Here is a 16,330-nt window from a genome sequence, read left to right on the forward strand (position 1 = left end):
TAGTTTGTAACTAAAGTAAAACGAATAGGAAGTTAACGAGAGTGAGATGAGATTAGATTGATCCACAGTGGTGTTCAGGCGAGCAAAGCAAAACAATTTTCCAGGGAAGGCTAGCAGATTTCCAAAGTGGAATTATTGAATGCTTACACAATTACTGAGTTTCCCCAATGCAGCTGAGCTGGTACCAATAATTATCCCAAGCATTTTAAAATTCTGCCTCACGATGACAGCGAGTTCTTCATACTGGCCAGACGACCTATCCAGTCTTGTCCATGTCTCTACAGACTTCCATAACCAGTTGCCATCGGCGGAGACAGTCCGGCCTAGCCTCGCCCACCCGCTTTCTTTAGCAGGGTGCAGCCCGGCTGAAACCTCGGTCTTTGTCCCGGAGACAGGTGCCGTCATCCTCCACCGAGAGCCGGGAAAGGGGCGGGGCAACTGTCGGAAGTGACGCGTAACAGGAGCCCAATAGCAAGAGGCACGGCCGTGGGGGAAAGCTGATTGCTTCATTGTTGCGCTGTCGGATCCTCACCGAAACTCTCGCTCGGAGACGGTATGTATCTCCGGGAAAAGAGGCGACAGCGGAATTTTTATGTCCTTTTCTTCCGCTGAAGCCCCGTCATTAGTTTTATTTGTATTCGCCTTCATTGGTCGTGTATTCGGGCCTGTGTAACGAGGGAGGAAACCAGTGCACTTGGTTGATGATTGAAAGGCGCTCGCAGCCAATGGCAACTGCACCTCTGCGAGTTGCTGGGTGGGTCCGCCAATCAATTGGATAGAGGGGCGGGACCTCCGGTTCTTCCTGCTGGACTAAGTACGTTCCGTTGAATAAAATGGGAGCTGGCCCGAGAAGGTCGGCGGGGATGGGAAGTAGGCTTAGGGTTTCCTGGCGGTAGGGCGTGGTTGGCACCTCGGTGAATGACGCAGGAGGATGTATGGTACTGCCAGGTCAAGGGATTTTATATATATATATTATAAATTGTGTGTGCTGTGTGCTCTGGTGGCGTTCAGACGCAACGCGTGCCCACGGGCGGGGATCTCATCCAGGTCAGAGTGACCACACAACAGTCCCGCAATACTCGATCCCAACCACGTGCGCTGCTGCTCCAACACGTTTTTATTGACCCCCCCCACTCTCCGACTCTCACACAGCGGATTATGCCACTTGGGTTTGGCACTCACGTGTTGCGGGGTTTATTAGTAATGCAGTGAAGCCAGCAGTTTGCAATTTCATGTGACTTCCAAGAAGTGTGCGAAACACAAGTGGAAATTGTCCATAGTGAATAATGGATTTCTGCCTGTTCAAATGAATGGCGAATACTGGCAGACAATAAGTAATTGCAACGACATATGAATATTGGGAAGAGGACGCAATTGGCTCATTCTTATTGTGCTTTTGATATATAGTTTTAATAGTCATGTATGTAAAGTGATATTTCAGAATAAAAGCTTGAAATTTGATAGTTAATTTGTTTCAAATGCCATATTTTATAGATATAAGGTTAAGCACCCCTCCAAGTATAATGGCAATTTCCATATTAAAGGCACTATATAATCTTGAAGGCAAATTGACGTGAAAAATATTTCCCTGCAGGGAAGGTTACTCATTCTGATCTAACCATACACTCCTGAGTTCTCCAATCTATATGAAGGTCTGGAAAAATAAGTACTCAGTGGTGGTTTTATTTAGGTCCAGGAACTTCAAGACTTGTCTTCATCAGTTGTTCTATATTATAATAGTATTTTATATTTTGCTGTTAGTCAATCTTAAGTTCTTCCCAAATATTTAATTTTTTTCAAATTTTGGAAAGTTAATTTAAAAATGCTTTTTCTAATAAAATATACCCAGATGCCTAAGTCAAGGGAAGTTGTTTCTACAAGCTCGGACAGTGAATCGGATAGTGAAGTTGATCAAAAGGTAGGAGAAAAGGAGTGTTATTGTGAAAAGTGTCTCTGTCGGATATGATTGCTAATTTCAGGTTATTTGTATTAAAATATCTTCAAGATGTTTCAGCTCTTTAAAGGTCATTTATGTAATTATTGTAATACAGTATGATTATAGTATGATTTCCAGTCAGGATATTATTTGGTGTGCCATCACTCTAGCCTTAAATTGTTGATGTGAATGTGATTTGGGATTATTTTAATACAATATGGATGTTTTACTACCTGGTAAAACGTTCCCAATGCTAATTCATCATTGCTGTACAAGACTTCAAAAAGATTCCTGGTCTCAGAATAACCTGCGTGCTAAATAGGTTAACTTGATTTTATTGTAATTAATCTTTGGGGATCCATGATTTATATCTATAAATATTGGATTTCTGCTAAGGCTCAGGAGAAAAGGTATTCTTTTCACTTGGTTGAACTAGTTTCATTATTCCTGATCTATTCTTTAATTTCTCTCCCAACTACACACAAGCTTTGTTGATGTACATTTCTTGTGACCTTAAGTTAGTTATATTATCCAGGTGAGGATATTTGCCACACCTGAAGTATATACCATTTTATGTGTATTTTTGCTTGAGTATGCAACTTCATTAGAAAACTCAAAAGTTTCTAGATGTACATATGTAATGAGTATATGATCCAATATAATGCAGACATAAGTGAGAATTATAATTTGTTCTGATCTGTCTAATTTCTTCCTGAAAATTGAAGAGATGCTGTATTATCATCTGACCTAGATTTACACCACATGGCAAATCAGATGTGCCCTTTTTTTGGCTATTTTATAACCGGATTTTCTCTACAGGCTAAGAGAAAGAAGGCTGCTGCGCCAGAAAAACCAGTGAAAAAGCAAAAAAGCGGTGAAAGTTCTGGAGGTTCAAAATGTACTAAAAGCGACAAAGATGATAACCTATTTCAGGTGTGTACTTTCGAGAAATCTGAAATATATCAGTATTTTATGGTGGAAATGGGCTGTTTCCATTGCCAACCATCAAATACCCACTTGCACTGTTGCTGGTGTTGGTTGTCTGTTGTATCCAACAGTAACAGGAGATCTGTGCAGGATATTTTTAAAGCTATTGCACTGGGACAGTTCTACTCTCTTGACCTCAGAAGTCTCATTGTCACAAACTGGGGTCTTCCTTGGTTGTAGGGGATGGCCATGATTTCTGTGCCTTGTCATGCCCTTCGCTCTCCATGAAGTGTTGCAGAATTGCTTTCCTGGCCATTGGATCTCCATGTTGGTTCCATCTGTCCTTATCTCACCGGGGTATGAGGCCTCAACTGGTGTAGCCTGCCAATTGAAGCAGTATACTGTGCTGTGGCCACTGTCATGTGAAGCAGCTACTTTGAGTTACAGGTGATAGCTGGGTGTCCAGTCGGGCCCAACATTGAGTGAGCTGCCTCAGAATGGACTCAACAAGCCCCTTCACCAGAGGTGCTCCTTACCCTGGGACACCCCACATACCCATTTACACTATCCTGACAATCCCATTTTTTTCAAAAATTCCCATTAACTTCCCCTTATTTAAACATTGGGGACTGTTTAATAGCCAATTAACCTACAAATCTGCATGTCTTTGGGAAGTGGGAGGGAGGCAGAGCACCTGGAGCAGAGCCACATGGTCACAGAATAAATGAGACGTACAAAAAAGCTGGATGAATTCAGCAAGTTGGTCAGCATCCGTTGAGTGGATGAGACTGACACAGTGAGCTCCAGGGGTCAGCATTGAATCCAGGTCTGTGAGTCAGCAGCTCCACTAACTGTGACTGATTTATTCTAAATACTGGGACTACTAGGAACTACCGGTTTGGTTTGCAAGAAATGCAGTTCATCAAACCTATGTGACATTCGTTCATGGCATAAGGGTATTTTACTTTTAACTTTAAATGATTATTATTAAGTGCAGCTTGGATGTTTACTGGTAGTTGGCTTTAGATTCCAGCTTAAGAAATGAACTGTGTGGTGGAACCTTGTGTCTTATCCATTTTTCAGACAACTCCTATGTTTTGCAGTAAAGGCCTGCCACTTGAAATTTGAGAGGTGTTTGTTTTTTGAAAAAAAATGATGTGCTGACATTATCCTGTAAATCATATGATACGATACAGGACTTAAATTATTTTTTGCTTGAGTGCATTGGTAATCAGCGTGGTTAAAATTGTGACCACATACCCAGGAGGATTGTTATTTGCATATTTAAGTAACCGAGCTGGTGCAAATATGACTCATTTCAACCTCAAGTAAATCTAAATCAGTGGTTCCCAGACTCTTTTGGGTTGCTGTCATCTTGACTCCCAGGCCACTTCCGAATGCCCCCCTCCCTTTCTGGCCATTACATAAAAAGTACAAAGAATTTTGGTTTATGATGCACAATGAAAGAAAATAGCTATAAATTCTAAACAGTGACAATTGCAAGAATTATTCAAATCTATTTAAAGCTGCAAATAAAGTTTTATTTAAATGCAATTAAAACAATTTTCATCGACAATTTTGAAGTATCTATTCACTACATTGCTTTGTTAACTTTTGGTGAGATGAATGGATTTGTTACAGTGATATCAGCTTCTCAACATCAGGCTGAATGTCATTCAGAGGGAGTCTCGGATCCCCACGTTTATAAATTTGCAATCTGTTTTATTGCTTTTGAAGAAGTTAGGTAATTGCACTGAAACTGCACTCCACTAAGTATGATGTTAGAAAGGCAATGAAGAACACCATATCCTTTCTCCACAGTGGATAGTGTTCAGAAATTTGTTTCTACAACTAGTCTTTTTTGAACCTTGGCTTCAGTTCTAAGTAATTTTGTTTAGCACAGACAGCTCTTTCTCCATCCTTCCTGTTAATTCCACATTGCAAGTCTTCAGGAATGGAGTTATGGATATATTATCCTATCTGGAATTGGGATGATCCTGAAATCACTCTGACATGTCTTTAAACAGCTTGTTCAGGTTGGCACAGTATACTTGAAGATTATCATCTGGTGTTCTTTCTTTGTTCTAACTCAAAGAGGTTTGAAAATTGGTAAAGGTCATGATGACCACTGTTACACTTAAATAGGGTTAACCTTGACAGAAATATGGAAATGACTGATTTGACTTTGATTTTATTCACATAACTTCCCTGCAATTGAAGATGGATTTAATTAAACTTTGTGAATAATTCTGACAAATAAGCAATGTCATGCCTAATATTCTTGAGTTGATTACTGAATGAAGCATTTGAGTCTTCAAAGAATTTTATCAGTTCCAAAAAACTGCATAAAACGTTTCTGGCAGTTTCCTTTTGAGAATCATTTGATTTCTGTGCAACCGCAAGTGTTCAGACCGTTCATCATTCTCATTCAAAACTCTGAGCACAGTTTTATTTACCGCTGTCATAACAGTAGTTAGTGACTCAGTTTGATTTTTTTTTGTGTGTGTGATGTTATCTGTAAGTTACACATTGAATGATACATACAGCTTTTTCCAAGAAAATAGTAGCCCCACTGAGCTGATCTGACACTGATGGTGCCCCATCTGTTGCATAGTCAAGAGTGTTGGTGAGCAGAATGTCCTCTTTTGAAAAATGCTCAACAACTCGAAATATTGACTCTCCCATTTGTTTCGATTTCTAGTCTCCTTGCAAATAACAACTCTTGAACCATCCTTTTATCTTTTATGAAGTGAATATAATGAAGCAAAGCTTTATTGCCTGTCAAAGTTGACTCGTCCAACTGCAGAACATATTCTGTTGTTCTAAGTATGTAGTACAATGTGTCTTCCACATTTTCAGGCATTGCATCTATTCATCTTTGAACAGTTGTTACTGAGTGGTGTCACTTTCATTATTTGTCTGGTTATTAAAGCAAGCTGTACTCAGAGCTTGCCTTACTGCTGGCAGAATCAGTTCTTCTACAATGTATGGTGCTTTCCAGATTTAGCAGTGAGCAATAAAATTGTATGAAAAACCGTCTCTTTTGTTGTAAAGTGCTGGCAACCATTATTTTGAAGTGTTTTCCATTTCTGAAAGTCTCTGCAAAGTGACTACAATAAGCCAAGTTCTTGTTCACTTGAGCATTTTTATTGCCCCATTTGAAAAAACTTAACAATGCATTTTAGTTATTGGTTGCTTGGTGGTGATATCATATTCTTATCTCAGATATTTCACACTGTACAGTCAGTCGCCTATTGTTTAAGTAAAGGGGAAAGTTATGATGCCATCATAGCTTAGGCAAAACCGAACTCTGCCTGAAGGTACATACAGTGAGGCAATAATGTCTCAATTGTGTCGTGGGCTAGGGAAATGCGATCCAAGTCCATGCTAATGGGTAAGTTTCTAAACTTTACCCCTTTGAGTGGCAATTCAGAGGAATTGCGTTACTGCATGAGTAAAGTTTGGGAATTGTACAAGTTTACACTGTACTACAGTAGTGAATGGCAATAATGAAGTGGGCCGGGCCAGGAAGCAGCATGAATTCTTCCATCCAGATTTCTCATGATAAGCCAATATTTAATCATCATGTTGCTTTTCTGCAACTATAATGTGCATTGAGCAATGAGCCACGGTATTACAGGAAGAATTCTAGCATGGATAAAGCAATGGCTTATTGGCAGGAGGCAAAGAGTGGGAATAAAGTGAACCTTTTGTGGTTGGCTGACGGTGTCTAGAGGTGTTCCACAGGGGTCTGTGTTGGGACCAATTCTTTTTGTATTATATATCAATGATTTGGATGAAGGAATTGATGGCTTTGTTGCAAAGTTTGCTGATGATACAAAGATAGATGGAGGGGCAGATAGTTTTGAGGAAGTGGACAGGTTACTGAATGATTTGGAGAATGAGCAAAGAAGTGCTAGATTGTATACAGTGTCAAGTGTATGGTCTTGTACTATGGTAGAATAAATGAAAGGATTGACTATTTTCTAAATGTGGGGAAAGATACAAAAAATCTGAAACACAAAGGTACTTGGGAGTTATTGTGCAGGATTCCTCAAGGTTAATTTGCAGGTTCAGTCAGTGTTGACAAAGGCAAATGCAATGTTAGCATTCATTGCAAGAGGACTAGAATATAAAAGCAAGGATATAATGTTGAAACTTTATAAAGCACTGCTGAGAGCTTACTTCAAGTATTGAGCAGGTTGGGCCCGTTATCCTAGAACGGATTTGCTGAACCTGGAGAGGGTTCAAAGGAGGGTCACAAAAATGACTCCAGGATTAAATGGCTTGTCATAAAAAGATGGTTTGATGGCTCTGGGCCTGTATTCACTGGAATTCAGAAGAATAAGAGGTGACCTGATTGAAACCTACCAAATGTTGAAAGTCCTTGATGATGTGGGGAGGATATTTCCTATGGTGGGACCAAAGGACACAGAATGGAGCACTGTCCTTTTAGAACAAAGATTAGGAGGAACTTCTTTAACCAGAGAGTAGTGAATCTGTGGGATTCACAGGCAGCTGTGGAGGCCAATTCTTTGTATTATTTAAGACGGAGGTTGATAGGTTCTTGATTGGTCAGTGCATGAAGAGATATGGTGGGGGGGGGGGGGGGGGGGAGGCAGGAGATTAGGGCTGCGAGGAAAATAAATCGACCGTGATGAAATGGCAGAGTTGATTCAATGGGCTAAAAGACCTAATTCTACTCCTGTAGTTTATGGTGTAATTATGAGGCATTTGTAATGAGTAATTCATTTCTTAAATTAAACCTGTAATCCCGCAGCTGCCACCCTTACTACCAAGCACCCAGTTCCCACTGCCCACTTTATCTTTATCACCCCTTTGGAAACTGATATCACTCGGGGAGCTACTGATCTAGGTCAGTCATCTTTTTTGGAACTAGTTCCTCTTTGGTTTAGTGTAGAGTTGTTGTGGGGTGATAGAGTAATAGCCCATCATAAGATTATGCAGCTTACTTACAATATTTGATGTGTACCTTGGACACTGGATGGTAACTATCTGCACAATTAATAATTGCTGACTAATAATTAAAATAATAAAGTAAATACAAATTAAAATTGTTCCAAAACAGTTAAACATTAAAGCAAGCATGGTTTTAAGAATATAATTTATTTGAGCGTTTTCCTGTTGGCCACACAGTGACTGGTGGTTCAGGTTGTGCATCAGGCCTCTTTTGGCTTAGGAGTCAAGAGTAGTATTGGCAAGTTTCTGCTTTGCCTTTTTGAGTTCCAGCAGTCGAATGCAACTGGGAAATTGCCAGCTGGACTCAGCCTGCAAATTTGGAATTTCCACGTTTGAATGATAATCCCAAATTTGTTACTAATTGTGCGAGGAAGCACAGGGGATTCCTTTTGATACTGCTGGCATGCCAACCAAAATTTGAGCCTATACAGATGGAATGCCAGTATTTGGCTTAGTTATTTTTTAAATATCTAGTATTTCTAATCTTAAGGTATATTTGTAGCATTATAATGAAAGTGGTAACTATACAATTGGGTCTACTTTGCACTCTACTTAATTATACAGTATCTTTTGATGAAGATGGCTGTTTCTTTTCACTGTGTGCTTGAGAAACTAAATTGCTCACCTCAACTATAAAGGATGCCCAAACCATTGGTTATTACCCTGGTTTTTGGGTTTTGTGAGAAGAGTGATTTCTTGTATAATCGGGACTAATTTCAGCTGCATCTTTGACAGATTGGCAAGATGAGGTATGTCAGTGTGCGTGAGTTCAAAGGCAAAGCCCTAGTTGATGTCAGAGAATATTGGATGAACCAGGATGGCGAAATGAAGCCTGGAAAGAAAGGTAAATATTTGCAAAATTGGTAACATGGGTGCAACTTTAAACTAATGGATTACATGAAGGTTGTATGTGCAGAATTGTCCATCAGGGAACTAGTGTTGCCCCATGACCTTAATGTATTTTGATATAGATCTTAAGAATCATAAGCTACTAGTGTATATCACAGTTGTGTTCTATTAGCCAGTTATTGTAAAAATAACAACTGCCACGTTTTAATCTATTCTTGCAGTTTCGTCATGTAAATTATTTTCCTCAAGGACCTAATTCCTTGAAGGCTGATACTTAATACTGACTATCTTGTCAGTGTGCATTCCTAATTTTAATTGTAATGTTTTTCCATGTGCCTTTTTTTTCTGATTACTTCTGTGAGAAGAGGTCTTTATAGTGATCCGAATTGTTTGATCATAAATAGACATTTGCCCATGCAAACTGATTAATTGAGAGAGTTTTTACTTTTGTTCTGCCTTAAACTAGTTGAGGTGTTCAGATAGTAAATGTAATAAATAGGCAATTATAAACTTTTATCTAGCATCTTGCTGATGTGGGTCCATTTCTGTCCTCCTAGTTGAGGACGCAGTTGGATCCACTTTGCTTTGAAAGCACATGGCAGTACGTGGCATAATGAGAAGCAAATTAGCAAGCTGCTATAGAGGATATTTTCAATAGACAATAGGTGCAGAAGTAGACCATTTGGCCCTTCGAGCCTGCACCGCCATTTTGAGATCATGGCTGATCAATTACTATCAATACCCTGTTCCTGCCTTGTCTCCATATCCCTTGATTCCCCTATCCATTAAGATACCTATCTAGCTCCTTCTTGAAAGCATCCAGAGAATTGGCCTCCATTACCTTCCGAGGCAGTGCATTCTAGACCCCCACAACTCTCTGGGAGAAGAAGTTTTTCCTTAACTCTGTCCTAAATGACCTACCCCTTATTCTCAAACCATGCCCTCTGGTACTGGACTCTCCCAGCATCTGGAACATATTTCCTACCTCTATCTTGTCCAATCCCTTAATAATCTTGTATGTTTCTATCAGATCCCCTCTCAATCTCCTTAATTCCAGCGTGTACAAGCCCAGTCTCTCTAACCTTTCTGCGTAAGACAGTCCAGACATCCCAGGAATTAACCTCGTGAATCTACGCTGCACTTCCTCTACAGCCAGGATATCCTTCCTTAACCCTGGAGACCAAAACTGTATACAATACTCCAGGTGTGGTCTCACCAGGGCTCTGTACAAATGCAAGAGGATTTCCTTGCTCTTGTACTCAATTCCCTTTGTAATAAAGGCCAACATTCAATTAGCCTTCTTCACTGCCTGCTGCACCTGCTCATTTTCACTTGAAATTTTTTCTTAATAAAATGTAATGCCTCCAGAAGCAAAACTGATTGAAGTTAATAATTATAAAATGCTTTTTTGTAATTGTTTGTTTTGTAGTTTTGCTAACAGTTTTTATGTTTTTTTCAAATTTAGGAATCTCTCTATTACCAGACCAATGGAATCAACTGAAGGAAATGATTCCTGACATTGATGATGCACTAAAAAAATTATAGAGTGGCCATCTGAAGATGTACCCTGCTTTTGTCATTGAAATTGTCTATCTTTAACATTTGTTTTCTAAAAGGAATTAAGCTTTGTACTGTTCATGTGACTGTTTTGTTTATGCAGCACATAGGCTTTCATTTTTAATCTCTAAGGGGTACTCTAGAAATATGGTATGAGATTTGTTTTTTAGTGTGGGAAAAATGTTTTTTTGATGGTTAACAACTGCCATATCATGTCTTTAAACTGTTGCGTATATTATTCCCAGCTAGTACTTTTGAAAACAGCTTCATGAATTTGTTGCATTATCAAGATCTTCTGTTAGGGGTCCAATTGCTGAAATCTCTGGCTGTATCAGATTGACAATTTTAGCTTTCCCTTGTGGGTAAATCCATCCCAAGTGTTGCAATAAGTTTTCAAGCCAGGAAGTCCTTGGTTTAATTTGTGATTGGTGCTGTTAGCTGAGCAGATCTCACTCCCCACAACAGAATTCAGTTGCTGGTTTTCCTCTGTACCCTGCTACAGGAAGGGGAGGGGGTGTTTGTCATTCAGTGTTTCCACTTGGGACCGTCTTTCACAGTCAACTTCTGGGAAAATGAACCTGTTAAAATCTAAGGGAAGAATTAAACATCTTTTGCTATCCATGGTAAGAGCCGTTTAAATGATTTCACTAAACAGATTTGCATTAGAAGATTGCCATTTTGAATAAGCTATCAAAAACGTACTTGTCTGAGATCTGCTCTTGTGTTTTGAATCCATTCTAAAGAGTTTTCAAGAAGGGCTGAAAATGCATGTTAACAATGCTCTGGGTTTAAATTAGTGAGACTTTAGATTTTTGTTGCTGTAGTTGTACTGTATTTTAGAACATCTGTGAGCTTACGATCCAGATATGCATTTTGTTAGAATTGAGGAGGGTGGGTAATGTTTAGCTTCTCCACGTACTCTAACTGTGCTTTTGAGTATTGTTGGAATCCATAGCTGGAATAATTTAGCTATGAATTTTTCAGGCTTTGTTGGACTTGTGTGAAGTTATAATAGCTACATAATCGATTAGACTATAGGAAACTGGCCCCATTTAGTTGACTGAATAGCAGTTGGTTTAAAAAGTGATCAAAGACTGACGTTTGGTCCACTGTTCATTTCTATGGTCTCTGAAACAGCATAACCATGTAAGTGTTGGCTATTTAGGAATTTTAATCTGAAAAGTGACTGGCTAGACATACTACAAGGACTCTTAATTACAGTACTTTCATGAGGTACTAGCCTAAGTTAATATTTTCAATATGCCTTTTGTATTATTTCACCATTTTTGTCCACATTTCTGATCTGTATTGAAATATGGTAAATTAAATAAAGCTGCAGCAATTTGATCAGACTTTGTCTTTAATGTTAATTTGCTGAAATTTTGCTGAACAGTCGTTTCTTATTTGTACATCCTGTGGTTGGTTTCATTGCTGTTATGACTTAGAAGATCAGAATGTTAATCTTAATTAATAGTATCTCGACACAGACATTATTTGGAAATTAAGCCAAAGGTGAATTAGTGTAGGTCACTGAATTGAATGCCAATGTGAGATACTTGCTTTTTTTAGATTCTTGTAATTATAAAATAAGTGCAACTTTGTCTCACTGATGCTATAATTGGATGTATTAATGCTGCCTCTATAAATCACCAAATTGACTTCTGGTTTCATTTCTATCAAAAGTCTATGAATCAAAGTTAAAATGGGAAAACTTTGTTTTCTGACATATGAATACTTGGCTATTTAAATGTCATTTTCATTTTGTTATAGCATTTTTTTAATGCAGAGCTAAATGGAATTTAAAGGAACGAGATCATTTTCCAACTCTTTGAAATTACACAAGTGATTGGTTAAGGTTGTGTGTTCCTTTCTTGATCTTCCCAATATAATTGTGTTCAGTAAAATACCATGTACCTACCAAGGTGGAGTTAGTCTTCTCAGTGTGCTGGCCCCACCTGTTTAAGTTGCATTTATATTAGTTTTTATAAAAAAAACCACTGAGTTATGCTGACTTGAATTGCACCTGTTACAATAAAATTATTTGTTTGTTTTTGCTTAATTATAATGGCTAATGTGTCTGTTTAAATTAACAACTAGTTAAACTGATTCTGTTGGAATAACTTTTACTCATTTCTTTTTAACCTTAGTCCTGCTTCCTGTTGTAATAAGTTGGCTAAAATTTTTATCTGTTAAATAGGCTCAGTATTTAAGCCAGAACTGCTAAAGTTATTACTGTAGTTGGTAGCAGCTCAGGAATGGACAGAATTTGCTTAAACAGTTACAGAATGAAATGGCTTAACAATTGATTTGTAAATCTCTGTACAGGGGACCCTTACATTTTAGGAGTGATTCCATTTCTAGCAGAACTGCATCATCTGCACATGTCTCAAGAAACACATTGGGGAAAGATGTTTTATTTACTTTAACAGATTCTGTGAGTGGATGTGATTCTATCACAGATTTTAATGTTGGGTATGAATTCTGTAAGAATAAATTTCAGAAACAGCTTTATGATCACTGGCATGTGACATGAAATTTGTTAACTTAGCAGCTGTAGTTCATGCAATACATAAACTAGTATATCGGCTGGTGGTGCAATGGCATCAGCACTGGACTCCGAAGCGAAGGTTCCTGAGTTTGAATTCAAGTCGGGCCACCCCTGAGCACGCTTTCCATCCATGCCGGGTCAAAGCCACTCAGCCTCATTTTTCAAAAAATAAGGGTCAAGTCAGGAATTTTCATATCGTGACCTGGTTAATCTGAAAAATCTGACAAAAATGGCTGGCTGGCTGGTGCGATATGCTAAAAAAAAACTGACAGAAAATAAAAAAGCACAATAAATAAGCAAGTTAATTGCATATATTGAATAGATTTTAAAAATGTGCAAAACAGAAATAATGCATATTTAAAAAGTGAGGTAGTGTTCAGGGCTTCGATGTCCATCTAGGGATCGGATGGCAGAGGGGAAGAAGCTGTTCCTGAATGCTGAGTGTGTGCCTTCAGGCGCCTGTATCTCATACCTGATGATAACTGAGACACGGGTGCTGGAGGTTCTTAATAATGGATGCTGCCTTTTAGAGATGTCACTCCCTAAAGATGTCATGGGTGCTTTGTAGACTAGTGCCCATGGAGCTGAGTAGATTTACAACCTCCTGCAGCTTCTTTCAGTCCTGTGCAGTAGCCCCTCCATACCAGACAGTGATGCAGCCTGTCAATGCTCTCCATGGTACAACTGCAGAAGTTGAGTATCTGATGACATGCCAAATCTCTCCAAACTTTGAATAAATTATAGCCGCTGTCTTGCCTTCTTTCTGGTTGGCTGGTGGTGTAGTGGCTCAGCGCCAGACTTAAGAGCGAAGGCTCTCGAGTTCAAATCCAGACAGTTTCCTTGCAAGCTTTCCATCCGTCCTGGGGTGAGCATTGAGTTAGCAACTCGGCCTGGTAAAAAGAAGAAAGCCTGCTAAAATAACACTGTCACAATGGTGTTCCGATGACTCCACTCAGCGTTAAGGGCTTTCTTCTTCTTCTTGCCTTTTTTATTACGATATCAATATGTTGGGACCTGGTTAGATCCTCAGAAATCTTGATGCCCAGGAATTTGAAGCTGCTCACTCTCTCCACTTCTGATCCCTCTATAGGATTGGTATGTGTTCTTTCATCTTACCCTTCCTGAAGTCCACAATCAGCTCTTTTGTCTTACTGATGTTGAGTGCCAGGTTGTTGCTGCAGCACCATTTCACTAGTTGGCACACTCACTCCTGTACACCCTCTCGTCACCACCTGAGATTCTACCAACAATGGTATTTCTGATAGTATAGTGTAGATGGAACTCTGCAGCCTGGGAAGGCAGTCCATCTAAGAGAGGGAAAACTGATTTCAAACCTCCACTACCTTGCGGCCATACCCACTCATGGGAAACGTTTCGGGAGTAAACCCTGAGGACAAATCTGGAGCTGGAGTCCCTAAGGCAGTCCAATGTTGCCTTCAAACTCGTTCTGGCAACTCCTGCAACGACATTGGTACCAAGCTGTATCGGCTCTTGCCTTTCCCTTGGACAACATCAGTGGCATGGAGAGGGGAGACTCGCTGCATGGGCAATTGCCAGTCTTCCATACAACCTTGCCCAGGCCTGCTCCCTGGAGAGGGCACAGATCCATGGTCTCGTGAGACTAATGGATGCCACACACTGGCCATAAAGTGGGGGTTGACTGAGAAAACTGTGAAAATGCAACTAATCCAGTTTTGGATCATTGTGAATTGAAGTAGATTTGAGCTGCTTGGTACTGTGGTAGTTGGTGTTTGCACCCATTGTGTTTTGTAAACCTGAAAGATACATAAAAATGTAATGCTTTCAATTTGCTGTATCCATGCATGATAAGTTATCTGATGCCCTATTGAAGTATTACATAATACAAAAAAAAGGTGTCTAGTGACTAGGGTGAAGAAATGTTAAAAGGATTCACACCAGAAATGGTAATTCTGAAAGCAAATGCATGCTCAAGCTTTTACCACTTAACATTCTGGTACGGAGGGATTACAATCAAGTATTCATCTCCCTTGGAATTTTTCATGTTTTGTTGTTTTACAACATTGAATCACAGAGGATTTGATCAGTGTCAAAAAAGCCAGATTAAAAGAAAAGACCTTTGTGTCAGTGAAAACAAATTTCTACAAACTGTTCTCAATTTATTACAATTATAAAACACAATAATTGATTGCATAATTAAATAGATACTTTATTGATCCCAAGGGAAATTAGTGTAACAGTAGCATTATAAGTGCATACATAGAAAAATATTAGAAGAAAGAATAAAAATAAATTGCCTCAAATGGTGGAAGAAGAGAAGAGGGTAATGATAGGGGACTCGATAGTGGTACAGACAGGAGGTTCTGTGGTCGTGACAGAGTCCCGGATGGTTTGTTGCCTCCCGGGTGCCAGGGTCTGGGTTGTCTCTAATCACTCACACAGCATTCTGAAGTGTGAGGGTGAGCAGCCAGATGTCATGGTACACATTGGTGCCAATGACGTAGGGAGAAAGAGTGAGGAGGTCCTGAAGAGTGAGTATAGAGAGCTTGGTAGGAAGTTGGTAGGTGGTAATCTCAGGATTGCTACCTGTGCCAAGTGCCAGTGAGGGTGAGTGTAGGATGCTCTGGAGGATGAACACATGGCTGAGGAACTGGTGTAGGGGGTAGGGTTTCAGATTTCAGGATCATTGGGACCTCTTCTGGGGCAGGTGGGACCTGTACAAGAGAGATGGGTTACAACTGAACTACAGGAGGACCAACATCCTTGCAGGGAGGTTTGTTAGTGCTATTGGGGAGGGTTTAAACTAGATTTGCAGGGAGGATGGGAACGAGAGTGACAGAGCAGATAGTGGAGTGGGGGTGAAAATAAATGATGTTAAAAGTTCTTGCAAAGTCACAAATAGATGGTTTGTGTGTGGTGGTAATAATCTTCTGAGGTGTGTCTATTTTAATGCGAGGAGTATTGTGGGGAACACACGTGAGCTGAGGGCATGGATTGACACATGTAATTATGACGTTATAGCCATTAATGAAACTTGGCTGCAGGAGGGGCAGGACTGGCTGCTTAATGTTCCAGGGTTCAGATATTTCAGATGTGATAGGGGCAGAGGTGATGAAAGGTGGGGGGGGGGGGTGGCATTGCTAGTCAGGGAAAATGTTACAGAAGTGCTCAGGAAAAGTATGACCACATTAATGGGGTTGTATTATAGACTACCCATTAGTCAGCGAGAATTGGAGGAGTAAATCTGCAGAGAGCAGACAACTGCAGGGAACGTAAGTAGGGGATTTTAGTTTTCCACATATTGACTGGGGCTCCCATGCTATTAAAGGTCTAGATGGGTTAGAGTTTATAAAATGTGTTCAGGAAATTTTTCTAAATCAATATATGCAGGTACCAACGAGAGAGGATGCAATATTAGATCTCCTATTAGGAAACAAGTTAGGACAGGTGATGGAAACGTGTGTAGGGGAACACTTTGGATCCAGTGATCATAACGTCATCTGTGTGGAATGAGCTTCCTGTAGAAGTAGTAGAGGCCAGTTCAGTTGTGTCAT

General features: G+C 39.7%; 1 protein-coding gene across 2 annotated transcripts; it reads left to right on the forward strand.

Annotated features, from left to right (window-relative positions):
* The first annotated feature begins 396 nt into the window (after positions 1–396).
* LOC132404965 (activated RNA polymerase II transcriptional coactivator p15-like) lies at positions 397–12,308 on the forward strand. 2 transcript variants are annotated; one of them, XM_059989598.1, is made up of 5 exons: positions 397–553; positions 1,850–1,918; positions 2,756–2,869; positions 8,579–8,687; positions 10,158–12,308. In XM_059989598.1, the coding sequence occupies exons 2-5, from the start codon at positions 1,850–1,852 to the stop codon at positions 10,235–10,237; spliced, it is 372 nt and encodes a 123-aa protein (XP_059845581.1). In that variant the 5' UTR covers positions 397–553; the 3' UTR covers positions 10,238–12,308. The 2 variants fall into 2 exon arrangements, with proteins under 2 accessions (XP_059845581.1, XP_059845580.1); XM_059989597.1 differs by lacking the exon at positions 397–553 and adding an exon at positions 801–948.
* Positions 12,309–16,330: the final 4,022 nt, after the last annotated feature.

The sequence above is a fragment of the Hypanus sabinus genome, chromosome 14 (genome assembly GCF_030144855.1).
Source record: "Hypanus sabinus isolate sHypSab1 chromosome 14, sHypSab1.hap1, whole genome shotgun sequence".
In the NCBI taxonomy this organism is placed as follows: domain Eukaryota; kingdom Metazoa; phylum Chordata; class Chondrichthyes; order Myliobatiformes; family Dasyatidae; genus Hypanus; species Hypanus sabinus.

Excerpts from the sequence above, each read along its gene's own strand:
- LOC132404965 (XM_059989597.1), top strand. The coding sequence starts at position 919 with ATGACGCAGGAGGATGTATGGTACTGCCAG. Across the intron at positions 1,919-2,755 it reads ATAGTGAAGTTGATCAAAAG|GCTAAGAGAAAGAAGGCTGC; the intron begins GTAGGAGAAAAG and ends TTTTCTCTACAG. Across the intron at positions 2,870-8,578 it reads AAGATGATAACCTATTTCAG|ATTGGCAAGATGAGGTATGT; the intron begins GTGTGTACTTTC and ends CATCTTTGACAG.